This window comes from Salvelinus fontinalis, chromosome 34 (genome assembly GCF_029448725.1).
Source record: "Salvelinus fontinalis isolate EN_2023a chromosome 34, ASM2944872v1, whole genome shotgun sequence".
NCBI lineage: Eukaryota > Metazoa > Chordata > Actinopteri > Salmoniformes > Salmonidae > Salvelinus > Salvelinus fontinalis.
This window is the reverse complement of record NC_074698.1, coordinates 6,357,093-6,376,035: the sequence shown is the minus strand read 5'-3', so window position 1 is coordinate 6,376,035 and position 18,943 is coordinate 6,357,093. Positions and strand designations below refer to the sequence as shown.

At 46.9% G+C, this 18,943-nt stretch overlaps 1 protein-coding gene across 3 annotated transcripts; it reads right to left on the bottom strand.

Moving 5' to 3' along the window:
* Window positions 1-4,693: 4,693 nt before the first annotated feature.
* LOC129832940 (suppressor of cytokine signaling 7-like) lies at window positions 4,694-18,901 on the bottom strand. 3 transcript variants are annotated; one of them, XM_055897081.1, is made up of 9 exons: window positions 17,067-18,901; window positions 14,068-14,132; window positions 13,757-13,861; window positions 10,875-11,020; window positions 7,922-8,090; window positions 6,656-6,784; window positions 6,211-6,346; window positions 5,719-5,871; window positions 4,694-5,533 (listed from the first exon to the last, which is right to left on the bottom strand). In XM_055897081.1, exons 1-8 carry the CDS (start codon window positions 18,629-18,631, stop codon window positions 5,742-5,744), a joined length of 2,445 nt encoding a protein of 814 aa, XP_055753056.1. In that variant the 5' UTR covers window positions 18,632-18,901; the 3' UTR covers window positions 4,694-5,533; window positions 5,719-5,741. The 3 variants fall into 3 exon arrangements, with proteins under 3 accessions (XP_055753056.1, XP_055753057.1, XP_055753058.1); XM_055897082.1 differs by lacking the exon at window positions 13,757-13,861 and having other exon boundaries at window positions 14,062-14,132; XM_055897083.1 differs by lacking the exon at window positions 13,757-13,861.
* Between the last annotated feature and the right edge of the window lie 42 nt (window positions 18,902-18,943).

Sequence of the window (18,943 nt, the reverse complement as noted above, 5' to 3'; positions counted from 1 at the left end):
GTGTGTGTGTGTGTGTGGGGGGGGGGGGGGGGGGGGGGGGGGGTAAGAGCCTGAGGGGAGGAGGAAGAAGTGATGGAGGAGGGGGAGGAAGGAAGGAGGGGGGTGTCCGTCAGCAGCACTCCACTCAGCTTATTATGAGGCCACTCAAGGAGATGTCTCTCGTCTGCCTGGGGGAGACACTGAAAAGGAGGAAGAGGAGGAGGATTAAAAGGGGATGGATGTAGGATAAAGGAGATGCACTTCTCAAGACAGGTGCATCTGTTACGGTCCTCCAATAGAGATGTCAGTTGCACCTGGCCATTAAGCTGCGGCTCTGGTGAGATACATTATGGCAGGGTTTGGCAACAAGCTTTTTATTTTTCTCCAGAAGACCAGGGCCCAGATTCTTCTTAACTGACATTTTTTCCTTAACTATAGACTTATGAAGAAAGTTAAGCAAAGTTCCTATTCCTCAAAAAGGTTATTGGAAACGTTCTTCAAATCAAAGATTGTCACGTGCGCCGAATACAACAGTGAAATGCTTACTTACAGGCTCTAACCAATAGAAATAGCTGAGAAAAAAAGTGTGTGTGTGTGTGGGTAAGTAAAGAAATAAAACAACAGTAAAAATACATTTGAAAATAAGAGTAGCAAGGCTATATACAGACACCGGTTAGTCAAACTTATTGAGGTAGTATGTACATGTGGATATGGTTAAAGTGACTATGCATATATGATGAACAGAGAGTAGCAGTAGCGTAAAAGAGGGGTTGGTGGATGGTTGGTGGGACACAATGCAGATAGCCCGGTTAGCCAATGTGCGGGAGCACTGGTTGGTCGGGCCAATTGAGGTAGTATGTACATGAATTTATAGTTAAAGTGACTATGCATATAAGATAAACAGAGTGTAGCAGCAGCGTAAAAGAAGGGTTGGGGGGGAGGCACACAATGCAAATAGTCCGGGTAACCATTTGGTTACCTGTTCCGGAGTCTTATGGCTTGGGGGTAAAAACTGTTGAGAAGCCTTTTGGTCTGAGACTTGGCGCTCCGGTAACGCTTGCCATGCGGAGGTAGAGATAACAGTCTATGACTGGGGTGGTTGGGTTCTTTGACCATTTTCAGGGCCTTCCTCTGACACCGCCTGGTGTAGAGGTCCTGGATGGCAGGCAGCTTAGCCCCAGTGATGTACTGGGCCGTACGCACTACCCTCTGAAGTGCCTTGTGGTCGGAGGTCGAGCAATTGCCGTACCAGGCAGTGATGCAACCGGTCAGGATGATCTCGATGTTGCAGCTGTAGAACCTTTTGAGGAGCTCAGGACCCATGCCAAATCTTTTTAGTTTCCTGAGGGGGAATAGGCTTTGTCGTGCCCTCTTCACGACTGTCTTGGTGTGTTTTGACCATTCTAGTTTGTTGTTGATGTGGACACCAAGGAATTTGAAGCTCTCAACCTGCTCCACTACAGCCCCGTTGATGAGAATGGGGACGTGCTCGGTGCTCCTTTTCCTGTAGTCCACAATCATCTCCTTAGTCTTGGTTACGTTGAGGGATAGGTTGTTATTCTGGCACCACCAGGGCCAGGTCTCTGACCTCCTCCCTATAGGCTCTCGTCATTGTCGGTGATCAGGCCTACCACTGTTGTGTTGTCAGCAAACTTAATGATGGTGTTGGAGTCGTGCCTGGCTATGCAGTCGTGGGTGAACAGGGAGTACAGGAGGGGACTGAGCACGCACCCCTGGGGAGCTCCAGTGTTGAGGGTCAGCGTGGCAGATGTGTTGCTACCTACCCTCACAACCTGGGGGCGGCCCGTCAGGAAGTCCAGGATCCAGTTGCAGAGGGAGGTGTTTAGTCCCAGTTCCTTAGCTTAGTGATGAGCTTTGAGGGTACTATGGTGTTGAACATTGAGCTGTAGTAAATGAATAGCATTCTCACATAGGTATTCCTTTTGTCCAGGTGGGAAAGGGCAGTGTGGAGTGCAATAGAGATTGCATCATCTATGGATCTGTTTGGGCGGTACACAAATTGGAGTGGGTCTAGGGTTTCTGGGATAATGGTGTTGATGTGAGCCATTACTAGCCTTTCAAAGCACTTCCTGGCTACGGATGTGAGAGCAATGGGTCTGTAGTCATTTAGGCATGTTACCTTAGTGTTCTTGGGCACAGGGACTATGGTGATCTGCTTGAAGCATGTTGTTATTACAGACTCAATCAGGGACATGTTGAAAATGTCAGTGAAGACACCCGCCAGTTGGTCAGCACATGCCCGGAGCACACGTCCTGGTAATCCATCTGGCCCCGCAGCCTTGTGAATGTTGACCAGTTTAAAGGTCTTACTCACGTCAGCTATGGAGAGCGTGATCACACAGTCGTCCGGAACAGCTGATGCTCTCATGCCTGCCTCAGTGTTACTTGCCTCGAAGCGAGCATAGAAGTGATTTAGCTCGTCTGGTTGGCTTGTGTCACTGGGCAGCTCGCGGCTGTGCTTCCCTTTGTAGTCTAATAGTTTGCAAGCCCTGCCACATCCGATGAGCGTCGGAGCAGGTGTAGTATGATTCAATCTTAACACCTGTATTGACGCTTTGCACTATTTCTTATGTTTCCCCTTAAGCAAAAAGTTAAGAAGAAATAAAATCAGAAAAATAAAGTTTGGGGATTTGTTCTTAATCCCAAGATAGCTAAACCCGTGTCTTAAACTCAGGGCAGTTAAAGAATAAACTCACGAAAGCTATTGAACATGTTTAATTCACTCACAAACGTCATCTGAAAGTTTCAGTATTGATTATTTTAAACCCAAGAACATTTATAACAGTAATCCCAGTAGGAAATATGCTAACACGATTGCCATTGCTAGCTAGATAGCGAGCTAAATTCGTAAGAAGATATTTGAGGACTTCCTAAGAAAAACCACAAAATCTTAAAATGTTGAGGAATATGAACGTCTTTTTTCTTTTTCTTGAGCAGCTTCTTAAGTTTTTGCGTAAGAAGTGTAAGAAGTGTTTTGTGAATCTGGGCCCAGGAATTCATATAAAAAGTATAAAAAGGGGAATATGTGATGGTGTCTCAATGTAATCAAGGTATGAAATGATTTTTCTTTTCAAATACAAATCTCTTTTTTGGGGCTTTAGTTGTGGTCAATTTGCAGTGTACTAAATATTATAAATATATTCCGGACCCACCTATATCCAGTCCGAAAAAAATAATAATAATCGGCCTGCACCTGAACGTAGTTGCCTACCCCTGCTTTATGGAATGTCTGATGTTAGCAAGTATCTCTACATATGACTCTGATGCCCTCACTTGGTTGCATAGTTTAGCTTAACATAGAAAGTTCAATTGTCTTTAGACATGCGTCAACGCTGCATCCACATGACCATCAGCAGATATTCGTATGCCCAAGGCCATCATACAAGAACTAAGTACATTGATAAAGGCACATGATCTTTTGACAAATGCTTGTTTCTTGATGGTAGTCAGATGTTTTCTCACCGTACCGTGATGTGTTGTGAATCTTTAAAACATCCATTTTCAACAGTCCTATCTATCCTACCGGCATTTCCTGGGCCGCTAATACCCGCCTCGCTGTCTAGCACTTAGCTGCGTGTGCACCGGTGGAGGATGCCGAGGGGAGGACGGCTCATTATAATGAGTGTAGTGTAATGGCTGGAATATGTTCTTCATACCATTCCATTTACTCCATTCCAGCCATTATTATGAGCCGTCCTCCCCTCGGCAGCCTCCACTGGTGCTGCTGATCTCGCATAAAGCTCCATTCAAATTCTGGCCCCTCTCTCTCACTCCGCAGCTCGGGCCTTATTGCATTAACGAATGTCCTCCTCACACAAAGTCATTGCACACACCCTAACCATCAACTACTATTTTAGTCAAGTCTTCTATTTACGTGCTGCATCTCACACATCTCGCCTACATAAAGGACATGCATACTGTACGAGTACACACTCCACCAGGTAGATACATTGACGAGTTCAGTGCACACATACACACACCAACAATAAATACATGCACACCCTCACTGCTTTGTCAATTTACACATCAGCATACTGTTCCCCTGTGGTGATATTGCCAGAGAATAAAAGTTTATCAGAGGGACACGGGGGAGCAAAAGAGCACATACACACATGCACAGTGCCTACACGCCACGCACACACAGAGACCAACCACTAAAATATAAAAAATATCTACAAAATAAAGGTTGGCTACCTCTAACTTATACCAGGTATATCTCAATAAGTTGTAAAGGTTTATCATATAGAACGTACGGATATGGTTTGTATACCTCTTCACATGCCATTGTTTCCAACCAGTCTTACCGAAGGCCCTTGCAGGCCTAGACACGGGGGAGATCCTGAAGAGATGTAAATGAGATGCTGCAACCACCCTAATATCGTTAGCTACCGTGGGGTGTGTGGGGAGGAGCTGGGAGTGTAGACTGCAGGATGGTATAATTTGGTCCTCATCAGGGTTCTGGCGCCAACTAGTGTCTACTTACCAACATGACTGGAGTGAAGAAGAAAAATGTCATTCTGTGGTAGGGTGTGTTTGGTTGGAGAGACAATCACAAGCACAGACAGACAGGTCAATACTCAATCCAAAGTGCGTTATAAAGCAGCGCACTGAACAGCCAACAATATGCCTTTTCTGTTGGTCGCCTTGGATTGAATCTCGGCCATAGACATTAAAGTAAGGCGCTTTTCTCGTGTTTTAAATTCCATCAAGTTTTATTATAATTTGTCCTGGTAACGCATTTGCTCAATGACAGTATGGCAAGAGAATTCCAGTTGGATTCCAGAGTTGAGAGCCAACCACGATACCTTCCAGTGATGTTACGCCACCAAATAGCTGTTGGTGGATAACCAGAGTTAACGCCAACACAGAGTATTTACACACACACACACACACACACACACACACGTCAGGCAGTCAATTCAAAAACAGTGCCGATCAAACCAGTGGCAACCAAATATTTCAAGAGGGAAAATGATATTTCTCTGTAGTTGAGGATGCATGGCATCAGAAAGGTGTGTACAGTTTCTCCTCCTTGGCTTAAATACAATAGACACATTTTTATACTCTGGTCCAAACAACCAGCTGTCCCTTTTCCCAGACCTTTTCAGAGCAGGGGTACAAAAAAAGGACGAGTGCATCGTTTTCCAAAACTGATTTGGTTCCATATACATCGACTCTCAACCTATCGTCTTAGCCTCCAGCTCAAGGGTGCGCTCGTTTCAACGTTGCAGTGATGTCCAGTCTTAGCTGGGGGGCTTACTGTAGTTAGCACAATGGCAAGTAGTCAGTCAGCTCTTCCAGTTCAGCCCCGCGGTCAGATATCTTCCTCACTGGCCGGGTGGGTGCAGTTTCCTCATCCCCTGCCCCTCCTCCAGTTTCTGTGGGCCAATCAAAAAGGGAGGAGGGTGGATCATCCAAAACCCTGCCCCCAGACGTCCGGATACCGAGTCAACCAAGAGGGTTTGAGCGAGACTGTCCCCAAGCACAGTCACCATCAGTCTTCAGGTAAGCTGTTCACGTGTATAAAAAAAACCTGCAACAACAAAGGATAAGGACATTATATGCACTGACCAGTGGCCACACTAAACAATACACACCACAATGTTTTCATTGAAATTATATGGAAAAGTCAATTGTATAATGTACCGAATACAGTATTTCAGTATAAACGTATTTCACAACACTGCTCAATTGGTGGCCCAAGCGTCCATCACTCACTTGATCCAATGATCTTCCAAATGCTACGTTTGAGACTCCGGCTGGCCAGTCGCCAGTTGGGTGGTCATGTCCCGCCCCATCTCCTTGATTGACATGTACATCTCCTCCTCAGGATCGTAGTAGTAGAACTTTCGCAGGTAGACTATGAGGGGCCTACGGGAAGAGACGGGGTACATTTTATACAAGCCCTTCCAATACAAAACTTTCTGCCTGTGTGTATTAACGGATAGAAAATTTAACCATCCCAATACACACTATCAAAATCTTCCATTATGTGAATATCTTAAACACTCCCACCATTGCACACAAATCCCAATATATTGTCTGCCTTCGGATGTTTCACTTATTTTGTACACTAGAGGGCACTATATCATGGGCCACTGGTCTATATAGGCAGGGCAGTGCATGTACATGTGCAGCCGGAGCTCTTGAATGTGGTCTATATGTTGTTTCTATAATGTGGGCAGACCTATGTGTTGTGTTTCTACGTACGTGGGCAGGGGGAGCTCCTGGATGTGGTCTATGCGGACCAGCTGGCGAATGCAGAAGCGACAGAGGTGCTGCAGGGACTTGACACTGCTGAAGCGGGACACTGGGTACAGTAGCTGGACCGGGGTCGGGGGGAGGCCTGGAGGAGGAACCATAGTCATACACACATTAATGTGCATCATTGGCAGGAACACACATCATAAACATACTAAATTCTACCCTAGATAGTGAACTACATTCTCCACCATATACAAATACAACACTAATTGCAAAAATATAGTAAAGTCAAAACAAACCTATGCCCTAAATAATTATGACAACCCAGTGCTAAATAGGTGTTAGTAATAGCAACTTTAAAATGGTGCTGTATGTAACCTATGATTCAGATCCATATACAGTGACAGAGCTGTCATTTAGATGTGTCCCACTCTGATTGGTAGGTTCTTACCTGGGACCCGTGAGCGCAGGAAGTAGAGGAATTTTCCGTTCTTGGAGTGCATGATGGCCCGTTCGATAAACTCCACCACAGAATGACAGCGGTCCTCAAACTTTGGGTGACACCAGAGGCTGAAGGTTCCTGTGAACAAAGAGAGAAAAAGACCAATCAATAAGACACCCTAAAGACAGTAGTTAGCACAATGGCAAGACAACATGAAACCATCCAAAATGTAGACAACGTGAAACCATCCAAAATGTAGACAACGTGAAACCATCCAAAATGTAGACAACGTGAAACCATCCAAAATGTAGACAACATGAAACCATCCAAAATGTAGACAACGTGAAACCATCCAAAATGTAGACAACATGAAACCATCCAAAATGTAGACAACGTGAAACCATCCAAAATGTAGACAACGTGAAACCATCCAAAATGTAGACAACGTGAAACCATCCAAAATGTAGACAACATGAAACCATCCAAAATGTGTGTACATGGCTTACATCTTTAGTAAAAAGTGCTGCATGAGAGTGCATGTAGAGTAGGGGCGTGCAGAGTAGTCTGACAAAACAGGATCGTAACAGATATGGGCAATTGTTCTGATAGGATTGCGATTTTTTTTAAATGATCAGGTAATGGAAGAAAAAAAAAATTTTGGGGTGCCATCGGGGATCTTTTAATAAAGTGCAAGGTGCTACGTGGTCTAAGTAAGTCAACTGATTAGTTTGCCCGTCTGTAAAGAGAAGGGCGGGCAGTACGTTGGTCCTGCTTCTCTGATTGGATAGAGTGAAGCTGTATTTCTCTGTCCATCCGCTTCACTTCATCATTTCACCCAATCACTTCTCCCCGCATGTTTCAGTCTGATCATTTCGATTGCTACTGCCTCCTGTTTGCCTGCTATCAACGTGCATAGTATCTAACAAGCGGGGCTAGGGTAGGGGGAAAATATGTAACGCTGATGAGCATTCTGACTGAGCGACAGCAAACTCGTCTGGCCGTCGCATACAGAAACAGACAGACACCCCTCCGCGCGCTGCTCCTTATCTGCAGCTAGTTTGGTCTATAAACATGCAGGGAGATGGGCACTTTGCCAACATCTACTTAGGCATATTAAACACGTCCACGTCTTCTGATCACGAGTATCATCCGATTTGACAATCAACTGTCAATTTCCGGATACGATTACGAGTACAGCCAGATTGGAACAGCCCTAACGTAGAGTACATGTAGCGTGTGTGTATGTGCATGCCTGCTTGTGTGTGTGTAACTCACCTCTGTAGTGCTCCATGCGTGTGTGGTGGGTGACTCCCTGGGAGCGGAAGCTGAGGCTGAGGATGTACCGGGGGTCAGAGCTGTCCCTCACCAGGAACGCTCCGTCTGGCTTGGCCTTCAGCTTCATCTCCGCATCCTCCCAGTTCATAGGACCCCAGTACCAGCCACACTATGATCACACAGATGCAGACAAATTCACATCAAATGTACACGCAATGCACATCTAAAGACAAGTAGTGTTTGACGTATTTGCCTGTGTTCTGGGATGTGTTTGTCATCATCTTAGTCTTGTCTAACTGAACCTAGCTCTGGGCACGTTCGTACATTCACTCTGGCTATCTACTCCGACTAAAGAGCACTCTCGTCTGAGCGCAGAATAACTGATGAATTTACATCAGTAAACATCGACAAAAATTTTTTATTAAATTGTTGCCAGCATCAGCCACCAACGCTCTGGATAAAATGAAAACAGCCTAACCAGCTCTGCTAGGGCGAGTAAAGTGGTCAGAATGAGGTGTTCTCTCATTTGTGTCTGGAAGTAGCTAGCAGGCTAGTGCTCGACTGCCGTTGTGAGGTCAGAACTCTCGGATCAACCTTACTCCTCGGCCAGGGAGTCCAGTGTTCGATCTGAGCGTTCTGAATTTACCAACGGACAATCTGACAACGCTCTGAATTTACAAACGCCCAGAGTGCACTCAGGCACTTCAGAGTGAACTTAGGAACACTCCTCTGTATCGGTGCCTAGCACCGTGTCTATACTCAGCCTTGTCTCAGGGTAGTAGGTTGGTGGTCTGTTGATATCCCTCTAGTGGTGTATGGGCTGTGCAAAGTGGGTGGGGTTATATCCTGCCTGGTTGACCCTGTCCGGGGGTATCGTCGGACGTGCCACAGTGTCCCCGGCCCCCCGTCTCAGCCTCCAGTATCTATACTGCAATAGTCTATGTGCCGGGGGGGCTAGGGTCAATCTGTCCTTCTGGTGTATTTCTCCTGTCTTATCTGGTGTCCTGTGTAAATTTAAGTATGCTCCCTCTAATTCTCCCATCTCTCTCTAATTCTCTCAGAGGACCTTGCCCTAGGACCTTGCCTCAGGAGTACCTGGCCTGATGACTCCTGGCTGTCCCCAGTCCACCTGGTCATGCTGCTGATCCAGTTTCTGCCGTTTTGCCTGTGGCTATGGAACCCTGACCTGTTCACCGGACGTGCTACCTTGTCGTGCTGCTGCTTCAGTTCCAACTGTTATGCCTGCAGCTATAGAACCCTGACCTGTTCACCGGACGTGCTTCTCGGTCCCGGACCTGCTGTTTTCAACCCCCCCCCTCTCTACCACACTGCTGTGTCAACATCTGAATGCTCAGCTATGAAAAGCCAATTGACATTTACTCCCGAGGCGCTGACCTGTTGCACCATCTACAACCACTGATTATTATTTGACCCTGCTGGTCATCTATGAAGGTTTGAACATCTTGAAGAACGATCTGGCCTTAATGGCCATGTATTCTTATAATCTTCACCCGGCACAGCCAGAAGAGGACTGGCCACCCCTCAGAGCCTGGTTCCTCTCTAGGTTTCTAATCTCCACCCGGCACAGCCAGAAGAGGACTGGTCACCCCTCAGAGCCTGGTTCCTCTCCAGGTTTCTTCCTAGGTTCCTGCCTTTCTAGGGAGTTTTTCATAGCTTTTCAGTGCTTCTACATCTGCATTGCTTGCTGTTTAGGGTTTTAGGCTTGGTTTCTGCTGATGGAAAAAGGGCTTTATAAATACATTTGATATCCTAGCACCGTGTCTGAACCTAGCACCGTGTCTGAACCTAGCACCGTGTCTGAACCTAGCACCGTGTCTGAACCTAGCACCGTGTTCAATGTTCCCTCTTATTCTTTTGGGCACTGAACACATTTTTTGGTCTGCTGAGCGCAAACTTGAATGCTGTGAAAATTCTGTGCAACTTCTGGCACGCGTTTAATGTGAACACTGAGGCTGTAACCATTTTAAGATCGAATTTGATCATAAGGTAGGCCTATCAGAGTGGCCTTCCATAAAAACAATGGAGAAAATCCGTCCCATTACATTTTAACATGGAAACAGCAGCCTACAGTAGTAGCCAATGTGTGGTGTTCAATGTAGACCTTCATTCCGTGAGACTTTTGGGGAAAAATGCAGGGCTTGGCATTAACCCGTTTATCCACTTGTCCTTCAGACAAGGTGACTGAAAATGAGTTGTTTGATGCAAGAAACCACTCTACAAAATAAAGTTCATTATTACTCCCATACCATTATTAGAGAATCACACAAATTATGCTACCCTTTGCCTACTTGGCTTAATCAAGTATGTCTCAAAATAAAACACTGCCGCTTTAAGAAATTTTTCTTTACCTGACTCGCTTTTCAAAGATGACTAGAAATTCACGTTTTGTGCTCTTGTAGGAAGCAACCACTCCTCCGTTGTTGACTAGAAAATAGCTATAACTGGGCTAATAACTCACTATCAAATAATATGAACAAATGTGCGGCTACATGCAGCTCTTGCTTTGATCTCAAAACAAGCGCACCTACTCGCGACAACTCATGCTGTAAACACAGTCCCGTTCAATGTGAAGGACACAGATCCATTTAAGCCAATGGTCTATTTGCACATTAGGATACTGCAGCTCTGATTGGTTTTGCCGCACTGGCCTGCAGAGTACAGGCTGAGTCGTGCCTTTTAATGCAATAGAATCCTTCTCCGGTGCGTTCTGCTTACAAGAACATCTCTTGCATACTTCATTTTGTTTCGGTATGTTGAATGGAAAGTGGCTAATATTAGCAATTCAAGTTCAATCTCGTGCTTCTCTGCGCAGGCTGATATTTCTCATGTGCGGCAGTCCCGGGGGAGCTTAAAGGGAACATTGACCATGTCTGAATCTAGCACTGTGTCTGTAAGAATGTCAACGTGCCCATGTACACGTGACATGTCTTACTTTTTCCAGTTCTCGGAGGCTGGTGGCAAAGCTGCTGGCATCGGGGCGGCTCAGTGGGCACAGCATGGGGCGCTGGTCCACCCGAGACGGGTTCTGGCCGCCGGCAGGCAGCGGAATGGGCCGGGGGAGGCCCCGCAGGAACGTATCTGAAACACAGGGCCACACACACTCAGATCCAGGGTTCATCATTCACTCGCAATTGTGGCTACGAGAACATCCTGTAAAATCGGCAGTAGAACCGCATGGTATTTCCAGAAATTGTTGCCAAGTTAGCCATAAATTCACCCTGCTTAAAAGAAGCATGAGCAAGTGTGTATCTCAGGGAAAGCACTTGTGCGCCATTGTCCTGACTATGTGATCTAACAAATAAAAAAACGGAACCTCCGTTTTAGGTTAAAATATTGTGTGTAATGACACGTCTGTGATAATATAAATGAATACGTTTGTATCATGCATGTACTGGAGTAGCCTATAAGTTAATGTCTATTTCGGGTACAGACGGCCATCAAATGGATACAGTCACTTCATCTGCCTCGGTCTCTGACAATCTCGCCAGTCTGTCTGAATAGAATCACCAAATCATTCAACCAGACACGTTTTAACATGCAAATTGACCCAGCTTAACTGGGCACAATCATACGTCCCGTGTGCACAATGTGACATCTACGATTAAACTATAATTTCGCCATTTTCCAGAGATGGTCATCAATGCTGTCCTTTTCCTGAAATGATAATGAGTATCATTATCTGCCTCTTTCTAAATCTCGTTCTTCATTAGGGATCCCCATGTTCCTTTTCCTTCCCTGCTGCCTCTGATCACACCACTTTGCCAAGGCCTTTCTTTGAGCCGACCCTATTAAAGCAAGAGAAATGGTCTGGGAAACGTGCAGGGGCTTATTCAGGAGGTTGCAATGTTTCACAATGTTCAGATGTTAAGTTTGGTTACAGGAGGAGGAAGAAGAAATCATGTTAGGGAAAGCAATAATAGCCCAAACATTAACCCTACTGTATCAGAATATCTGTTTACCAAACTCATTAAAAGTGTCCAGAAACAATACGGGCTTCGCACCAACAATAGTAGTTCAAATGAACTGCTGGTGGAATCAATGCAACTTATTTTTAACCCCTTCATTACTTGAGACAACTGGCCATCATCTGTCGAGTTGATTTAACAGCCTACCAACTGAAATGAGATCGATATGTCACAGTAAAATGGACCGTGTACCCTTCTAAAACGTTTCCTATGATTTTTCAATTCTCCAGCCTATGTCTTTATGGGTCTCTCTCTGTGCCCCACTGGTAAGCCCCCTTGATCCGTCTTGCCCCGGCTTTGCTCTGACCATTGAGGCTGAGGCTATGCTGGATGAAGGCACCGGAGGGATGAAGCGGCCGCAGGGGCAGCGACTGCACGGAGGCCCCCACGCCACTCTCTAGGAAAGGCCCGGGCTGCGGCCCACCACCACCCTGAACTTTACAGAGCTCAAATGACAATGTGGGCTTCCTCTGGCTTCCTTTTAAGTTGATCATACTGATGGCTGAATGTCACACTATAAAGATAAGGGACTGTTGGTGGTAACATTACATAGCTAACATTTTGCCTCAAAAGAACCACAGGAATGGATATTCATTGTTTGTCTCACATCCAAACGGGGCACTGTTGGTGTCAGAAGTGGGATCCCGACACACAGTGATGATACAATCAAGCCACAGAGCGACAATGACACCAGGCAGAGCATATGAAGGAAGCAGTGACGGATCACCAAGTTGGACAGCCGTTGGCATAGCAAGGCATCGAGCAAATACCCATCTGTAACCCCATTTCCTTAGTCTCATTTGTCCTCAAATGTTGCTGGAGCTCCAGTATCGTCATCCTACATTAAATGGACAAAACCTCTATCACAACCTGGATGTTAAGCCCCTAATGATTGTCGTGTGTCGAGGACGTGTGGCCGGATGCCCAGGTCAGAGGAACTAGAATGGCTTTAGTAGCTAGAGGCATAGGTATGAAGTAGGCCAATAGGAAAATGTGGGACCTTTAAGTCATACAAAAACGACGTGCACCTCAGCAACGCAAGTGCTCTCCATACCGTTGTCTGATCCTGACTACATAGCGACTTGTGTGTATCTTCAGTCTGATGACGATCTCAGCCTTGGCATCGACCACATTACTCATGCTAATTAGTGCTAACCTACGAGAACACGGTCTTAAAAAAGAAACCCACACCTCGTCTGAGGCCAACACTGCCAACAGAACGAGGAACAGAGAGATGACAGTTGCAATGCAGACAGGAAAGCTAGGAGTAACACACACACACACACACACACACACACACAGAGATAGACAAAGAGAGAGAGAGAGAGCGAGAGCTTCTTCAACCAAATCAAATTCGGTTCTGCAATTCTGATCCTGTACCGTAAGTCACAAGGCCGATTGCATTTGAAGTCACAGAAAGCCAATGAGTCACTGTTGTACTGCAAATCCAAGTGGCATTGAACCATAAATGTGTTCGTGTCTGTCCTAACACGTATGACTATTGAGTTTCTGAAATTGGTTTACACAGTGAAGCGTTACACACATGCCAACTATAAAACATTGAGGCAGCAACTACTGCTATTGAGATTGTAGAAAAAAAACACGTTTAACTCCTAACCACCTTTTCTAACCCGCCAAGATATTTTATTTTCTTAAACGTCTGGCCCTTACACAAATCCTCAAATGTACTTTTGTATTTGCCTCAATGTTTTTTTGCGGAAAAGGAGAAAGGCCCAGAAAAAAAAGAAAGTGAAAAGGGGCGGCCCAGCAGCAGGGTAGCATATGGAGAAGAGGGTGACGTGACGGAAGAACCGCCATGGGAATGTAAGTAAGAAAGAGAGGAAAGTACCCAGCAGACTGAGGCTTCGTCTGGGCGGAGGCGGAGGTGTCGGGGGGTGCAGAGAGTTCACCCCTCTACGAGAAATATCCACGTCTACCAGGGACACAGTCTCACCTGGAGGGAGAGATCCAGGGACAGGAAATGAGAAACAGAGGAGGAGGGGGAGCAAGAGATCCTATACAGCACAGAAGTGTACATGCGTATGTGACTCACACACTCTCCCGAGCACAAGCGCCCATTACCGACCCATATACATCGACATAAAGCTAAAGACACATTCAGAAACAGAAGCACACAAACACTCGAGTACACACAATTACCGGTGAAGCAAGGACCGAAGGCCACCGGTGAGAAGGCACTTTGGGGCCTGGAGTGCTGGAGTTTGCTGTGGAGAGACAGAGAGAGAGGGTCAAACATAAGAGAAGCCCTTATATAGTCCCAAAAACCAGTATTATCAGCTGCACTTCAATCCCACACCCTTCATTCTGAACCATCTCTCTCAGCCTCGTGACTTTTCAACCCTTCAACTGTATGAGCTACTATAGCTGGTACAGGAGAAACCAGTGGCCTATTTCTCAAGGGTACACTGTGCCTCAACACCAAGGACTGAGATCCATATCTGCCACTCACCCCTCTGGGATGTAGTGGGTCAGACGCTTGCCTCTGGCTAGAGGACCTGACCAGCCGTGATCTAACAGACTGCCCTCGAATCAGTTTGTTTCTTATTAAGCAGAGTCACTTACACTGACCCTGTGAAGTCTGCAGCCAGCGATGCAAAAGTATCATTGAGGGTCTTGAGGGTGTTTTCTATTCCAACAGACTTGTTTGATACATTTTTTGTATATATATAGCCTATTTTCTGAAGCAAGAAGACATGCTTAAGATTTACGCTATTAAACTGATATGAAGAAGCACAAAGAGCTCCTCTGATTACATGATCCTTCGTTGATTGGAGCATTTCTGTGATGTAACTTCTTGTTTGGATAGCCCTCCTCTGCTTAACTCTTCCCCCTAAAACAAAGCACCACTCCACAGTCTTTCACATTTGGGGATTTTTTTGGGAAGCTTCTGGAAGGACTGGCTGGGTGATAGCTGTGCCTTGCTGGCTGCCAGATTCCTTTGCTCTGTGCAGCGGGGGCCTGCTTGTATGTGTGTGTGTGTGTGTGTGTGTGTGTGTGTGTGTGTGTGTGTGTGTGTGTGTGTGTGTGTGTGTGTGTGTGTGTGTGAGTGAGTGAGAGACAGTGCTAGTGGGGAATACCCAGCATGCCGCTTGAGCTAAGCCTGATGCACTGCAGGGTAAACAGCAGCTGATATTCAGCCCCCCATTCCGCCTACAAACTCCTTCCCGCAAGCCTACCTCCCTCCCCACACCCTTTCCCCTCGCTTAAAAGAGGAGCCATGTTCACCGAGAGCAGGGAAAAAGGAAACTGCCTGGAGTGGAACACTGGTTCCCCATCATGTTCAGTAACAACACATCTCAGGTTTGTGCATTCTCAATCAAAGGGAACATATAGGAACTAAGGGGAGCAGTGCTCAGACAGACAGACATGATGATGACTGGCTGGGTTAGATCGTGAACCTGACCTAGATTTGACTACAGCAAGTCAGCCAGTGAGCCAGTGAGCATTTGAAGGGTCAAACAAGATGCCAGCTGTCCCGACAGTTTAAAAAAAACAATAATAATAATAAGAAGAAGAAGATAAAAACATGACAGAAATTAGATATTACTATTAGCAGGGCTGTTGAAAGAGGGAAGTGCTAGTGTATGCATTTCAGAAGAACTAGTTTTGGTGATACTAGTATCTGGGGGTTTTAGCCTTTTTAATGTAGCCTATATCCCTTATACACCCTGAAAATACCTGACATTAACATTTCTCAAAGGACATGTTGAATGAACGCACATACTGTACTGGCAGTTGGTCCAACATCCGCGGGCTGAACTCATTAAAACCAGCTCCAACTGTTTCCCCTGACTTTTGACAACATAAAGCAAAAACAATGCACGGAGGGCATCTACAAAAGGAAAGAGGATATACTGCTATACTACGTTCATGCCCTTGCTATGGCCAGCTGCTTGCTTTGCTTTCAAAAAGGTACAGATACAACATACTGTATTCACGACAAATTTGTTAGGCCAAATCTACATGGCAAATGCCAAAACGAACGCCTAGAAGCCAACATGGGCCACTCTCTGACATTAGATACATGAGGTCTAATCTTACCACTATCCCTCCGACACAAAGTCCTCCAACGGCATGAGGATGAAGACAAGGCATTAGTATGGCAAGCCCATAAGATTCCCTTAGAGGCCTCTGTTGATAACCAAATGGGGTGGATAGCCCAGGTTACGTGAACGACAAAGTGGCGAGGTAGCCTTTGCCTGCCGCTCCTGTCTGCCTGTGCTTGTAGCCAACTTTGTCTCTGTGTTTGTTCATTGTCATGATGCCAGACTGTACGGCCTTGGCTTGACAACGGTAGAAAAGTCGGCTTCAGCGCACACAGTGTAGAACCAGGATGGTGCCGAAGTGTGCCAAGTAATACCAGGAGGTGAAATGCAACACGCACTGTATTCTGGATGCCAGAATATCTCAGTAACTATGGGGCATACTGCCAAGGCTACATAATAGCAGGTGTGAACAAACACGCAACTATGGCAACATTGGTAGACCTTTTGAATCTTCACTGAGTTGAGAGTTCAGAACATGATAAAAGCCATCATGCCTAAGAAGGGAGATGAAGTTAGTAATCAAAGTCAAAAAGTATTTGGAGTCATCGCCCTCTCAAACGTTACTGTACTGGAGCATTTGGTCGACTACTCAATAGGCCCAAGTACCGGCATGTTTCTTTAAGAACATGATAAGTTTATCACCTTTCTTGTACTGTTTTCAGCGCTAATCATAAAAAAGCTGAATAAGAGTAACATGTTATTTTGTTGACGAGGTGAGCTAAAAACTCTCATATCTAAATGTTTGTCTCCCACTGGGAAAATTGACTGCGGTTCCATTAACCACTAGTCTACCTTTAGTGCCCGTGGCACTATAACCATCCTTCATTCGGCTACTAACAGCTTAACTTCCATGATAATAACTCTACTACGCCCACATTGTTTGAGTGCCTCCAGCACTACAATAATCCCCTGTAAATCCACTAATAGCTTATAATGGTAACTGTGCTAGACCAACACTAGCCAAGACCGCAGTGCTGTCGCGTACCCTCAGCTTCACCACCCTGTCCTCTCCCAGTCCCCCCAGCTAGACCAACACCATTTAAGACCCAGTCAGAGACACAGGGCTGTCCCGTTCCCTCTCCTTAACCTCACCTCCCTGTGTCCTGGTCTGTGCTGGTGGATCCAGAGCCCCACACATCCATCAGGCTGCCCCCGGAGGAGGTGGAGGAGGCAAGCGAGGGCCTCTTGTCCAGTAGGTGACTGGAGCCGCTGCTGCTCTTGGTCCGGAATAGTTTGCTCAGACGGATCTTCAGAGAGCCTTTCCTAGACTTCCCTCTGGTCGTCTTCTCACCCCCTGTTGCCCCCTCTACTACTAAGGGTGAGGCAGCTCGCAACATCACCCCTAACTTCGGCGTGGTGGCCCTGCTTTGGGGCTGGGACTGGGAGGTTTGGCTGGGAGGGTCCTGTGAGGGTATGGTGCCAGATAGGGTGGCGGAGGCTTCCACCGCCTGCTGGCCTGTGGTGTTAGAGGCCAGAGACAGGGACGAAGATAAGGCTGCAGCAGAGCCCAGGGCATCCAACAGAGAGGGACACACCTGGGGGTCACAGGCACGGGCCTCCCCAGCCAGCCTGTGTACCTGCCTCATTAGTCCCGTGAGGGACCCGCTGGAGAAAGCCCCCCGCCCGTCCTGCCCCGTGTCCGTCTCGCCCTCCTGCCCAGGGACACCACCTTTAAACTCCTCCCCGCCCATCCCCAGCTCCCCCACTTCCTCAGAGTCCAGGCCCTCCAGCACCAGGAGGGCGTCACTGGTTTCACTAGGGTCCTCTCCGGGGCCCATGCCCCCAGTTGCCGAAGCCAGGATGCTCTGACAGGAACATCGAGTCATCTCTCCCCTCTCCTTCAGCAGCATCTCTGAGGCCTGGCCCAGCTCCCCCAGCCTCCGGGCCAGGTTGAGCACCGTATCGTCCAGGTGGTGGTGGTAGTTCGTGTCCCATGTTGAACAGGTCTTCCTGGGGTCCAGGATGTCGAAGCGGAGGGACTTGTCCAGGAGCGGAGGCCAGTCCATGGCATCAGTGACCAGGCGGTGCCGGTGGCAGAGCCCATCTCCCTCTCCAGCCAGGTCACCAGCATCTGTGACCACCTTGGACAGCTTCATAATGGGTTGCCACTGAAGCCTCTGGTGTTGCACATCATTGTTGTTGTCACTGGTCATCATGACACAGACAGAAATGGCTTCCTGTTTATCAACCTCACTTACCTGGAAGCCAGGACGTTGCTGGAGGCCGCAATCAAAAACACCGTCGCTTGTCCTAAGGAGGTTCTGAAACACCATGAGCTGAGCCCGCGACCCTCTGCCCGCGCCATGAGGGGAGTCGAAGCGGTGAGCCACGGCGAAGTCTGGTGGTTGGGGCGCATCAGAAGCTGAGGGTCGAGTCAGCATCAAGCCGCTGTCAAGGGCTCCCGTCCGGCTCTCGACCTGTGAACTATAGTGCGGGGAGGGATTGCTCGGAATCGCCGGGCCTGCTGTGGAGTTGTTTGGATCAAATTCAAACCCAGTGTTGATATTGTTGCCATGATTACCCAAGACAGCTTTCCCGAATCCGGAAACCACTCCACCGCCCAACGTCAAATTCTCATCGTCCAATCGGTCATATTCAGCTGCAGAAACCAAGCGCATCAAGACAAAATCAGGAGACATATCTTGCGCGTTATTCATTATTACGGCTCAATTCCGTACAAGAAGCGCCGCGTATCGACGCTGTTATTACATAACATTAAGAAAAATAAATAACACGTTTGCTGGCTGCAAACACATCATTCTACATAACGACAGCCACTTGAAGTTCCATATTCCTCGTGGAGGAAAAAAATATATAAATGTATGCGAATAAACAAAAACACATCTAAATCGTTCCGTCAGTATTGCTGACGCCGATTCCCTCTTCGGAGACAACATGGATGTAATGGGCGGCTGCGCAGAGGCGATATCAATAATCTACTTCTTCTGGTAATAAAGGAGGTCCATACC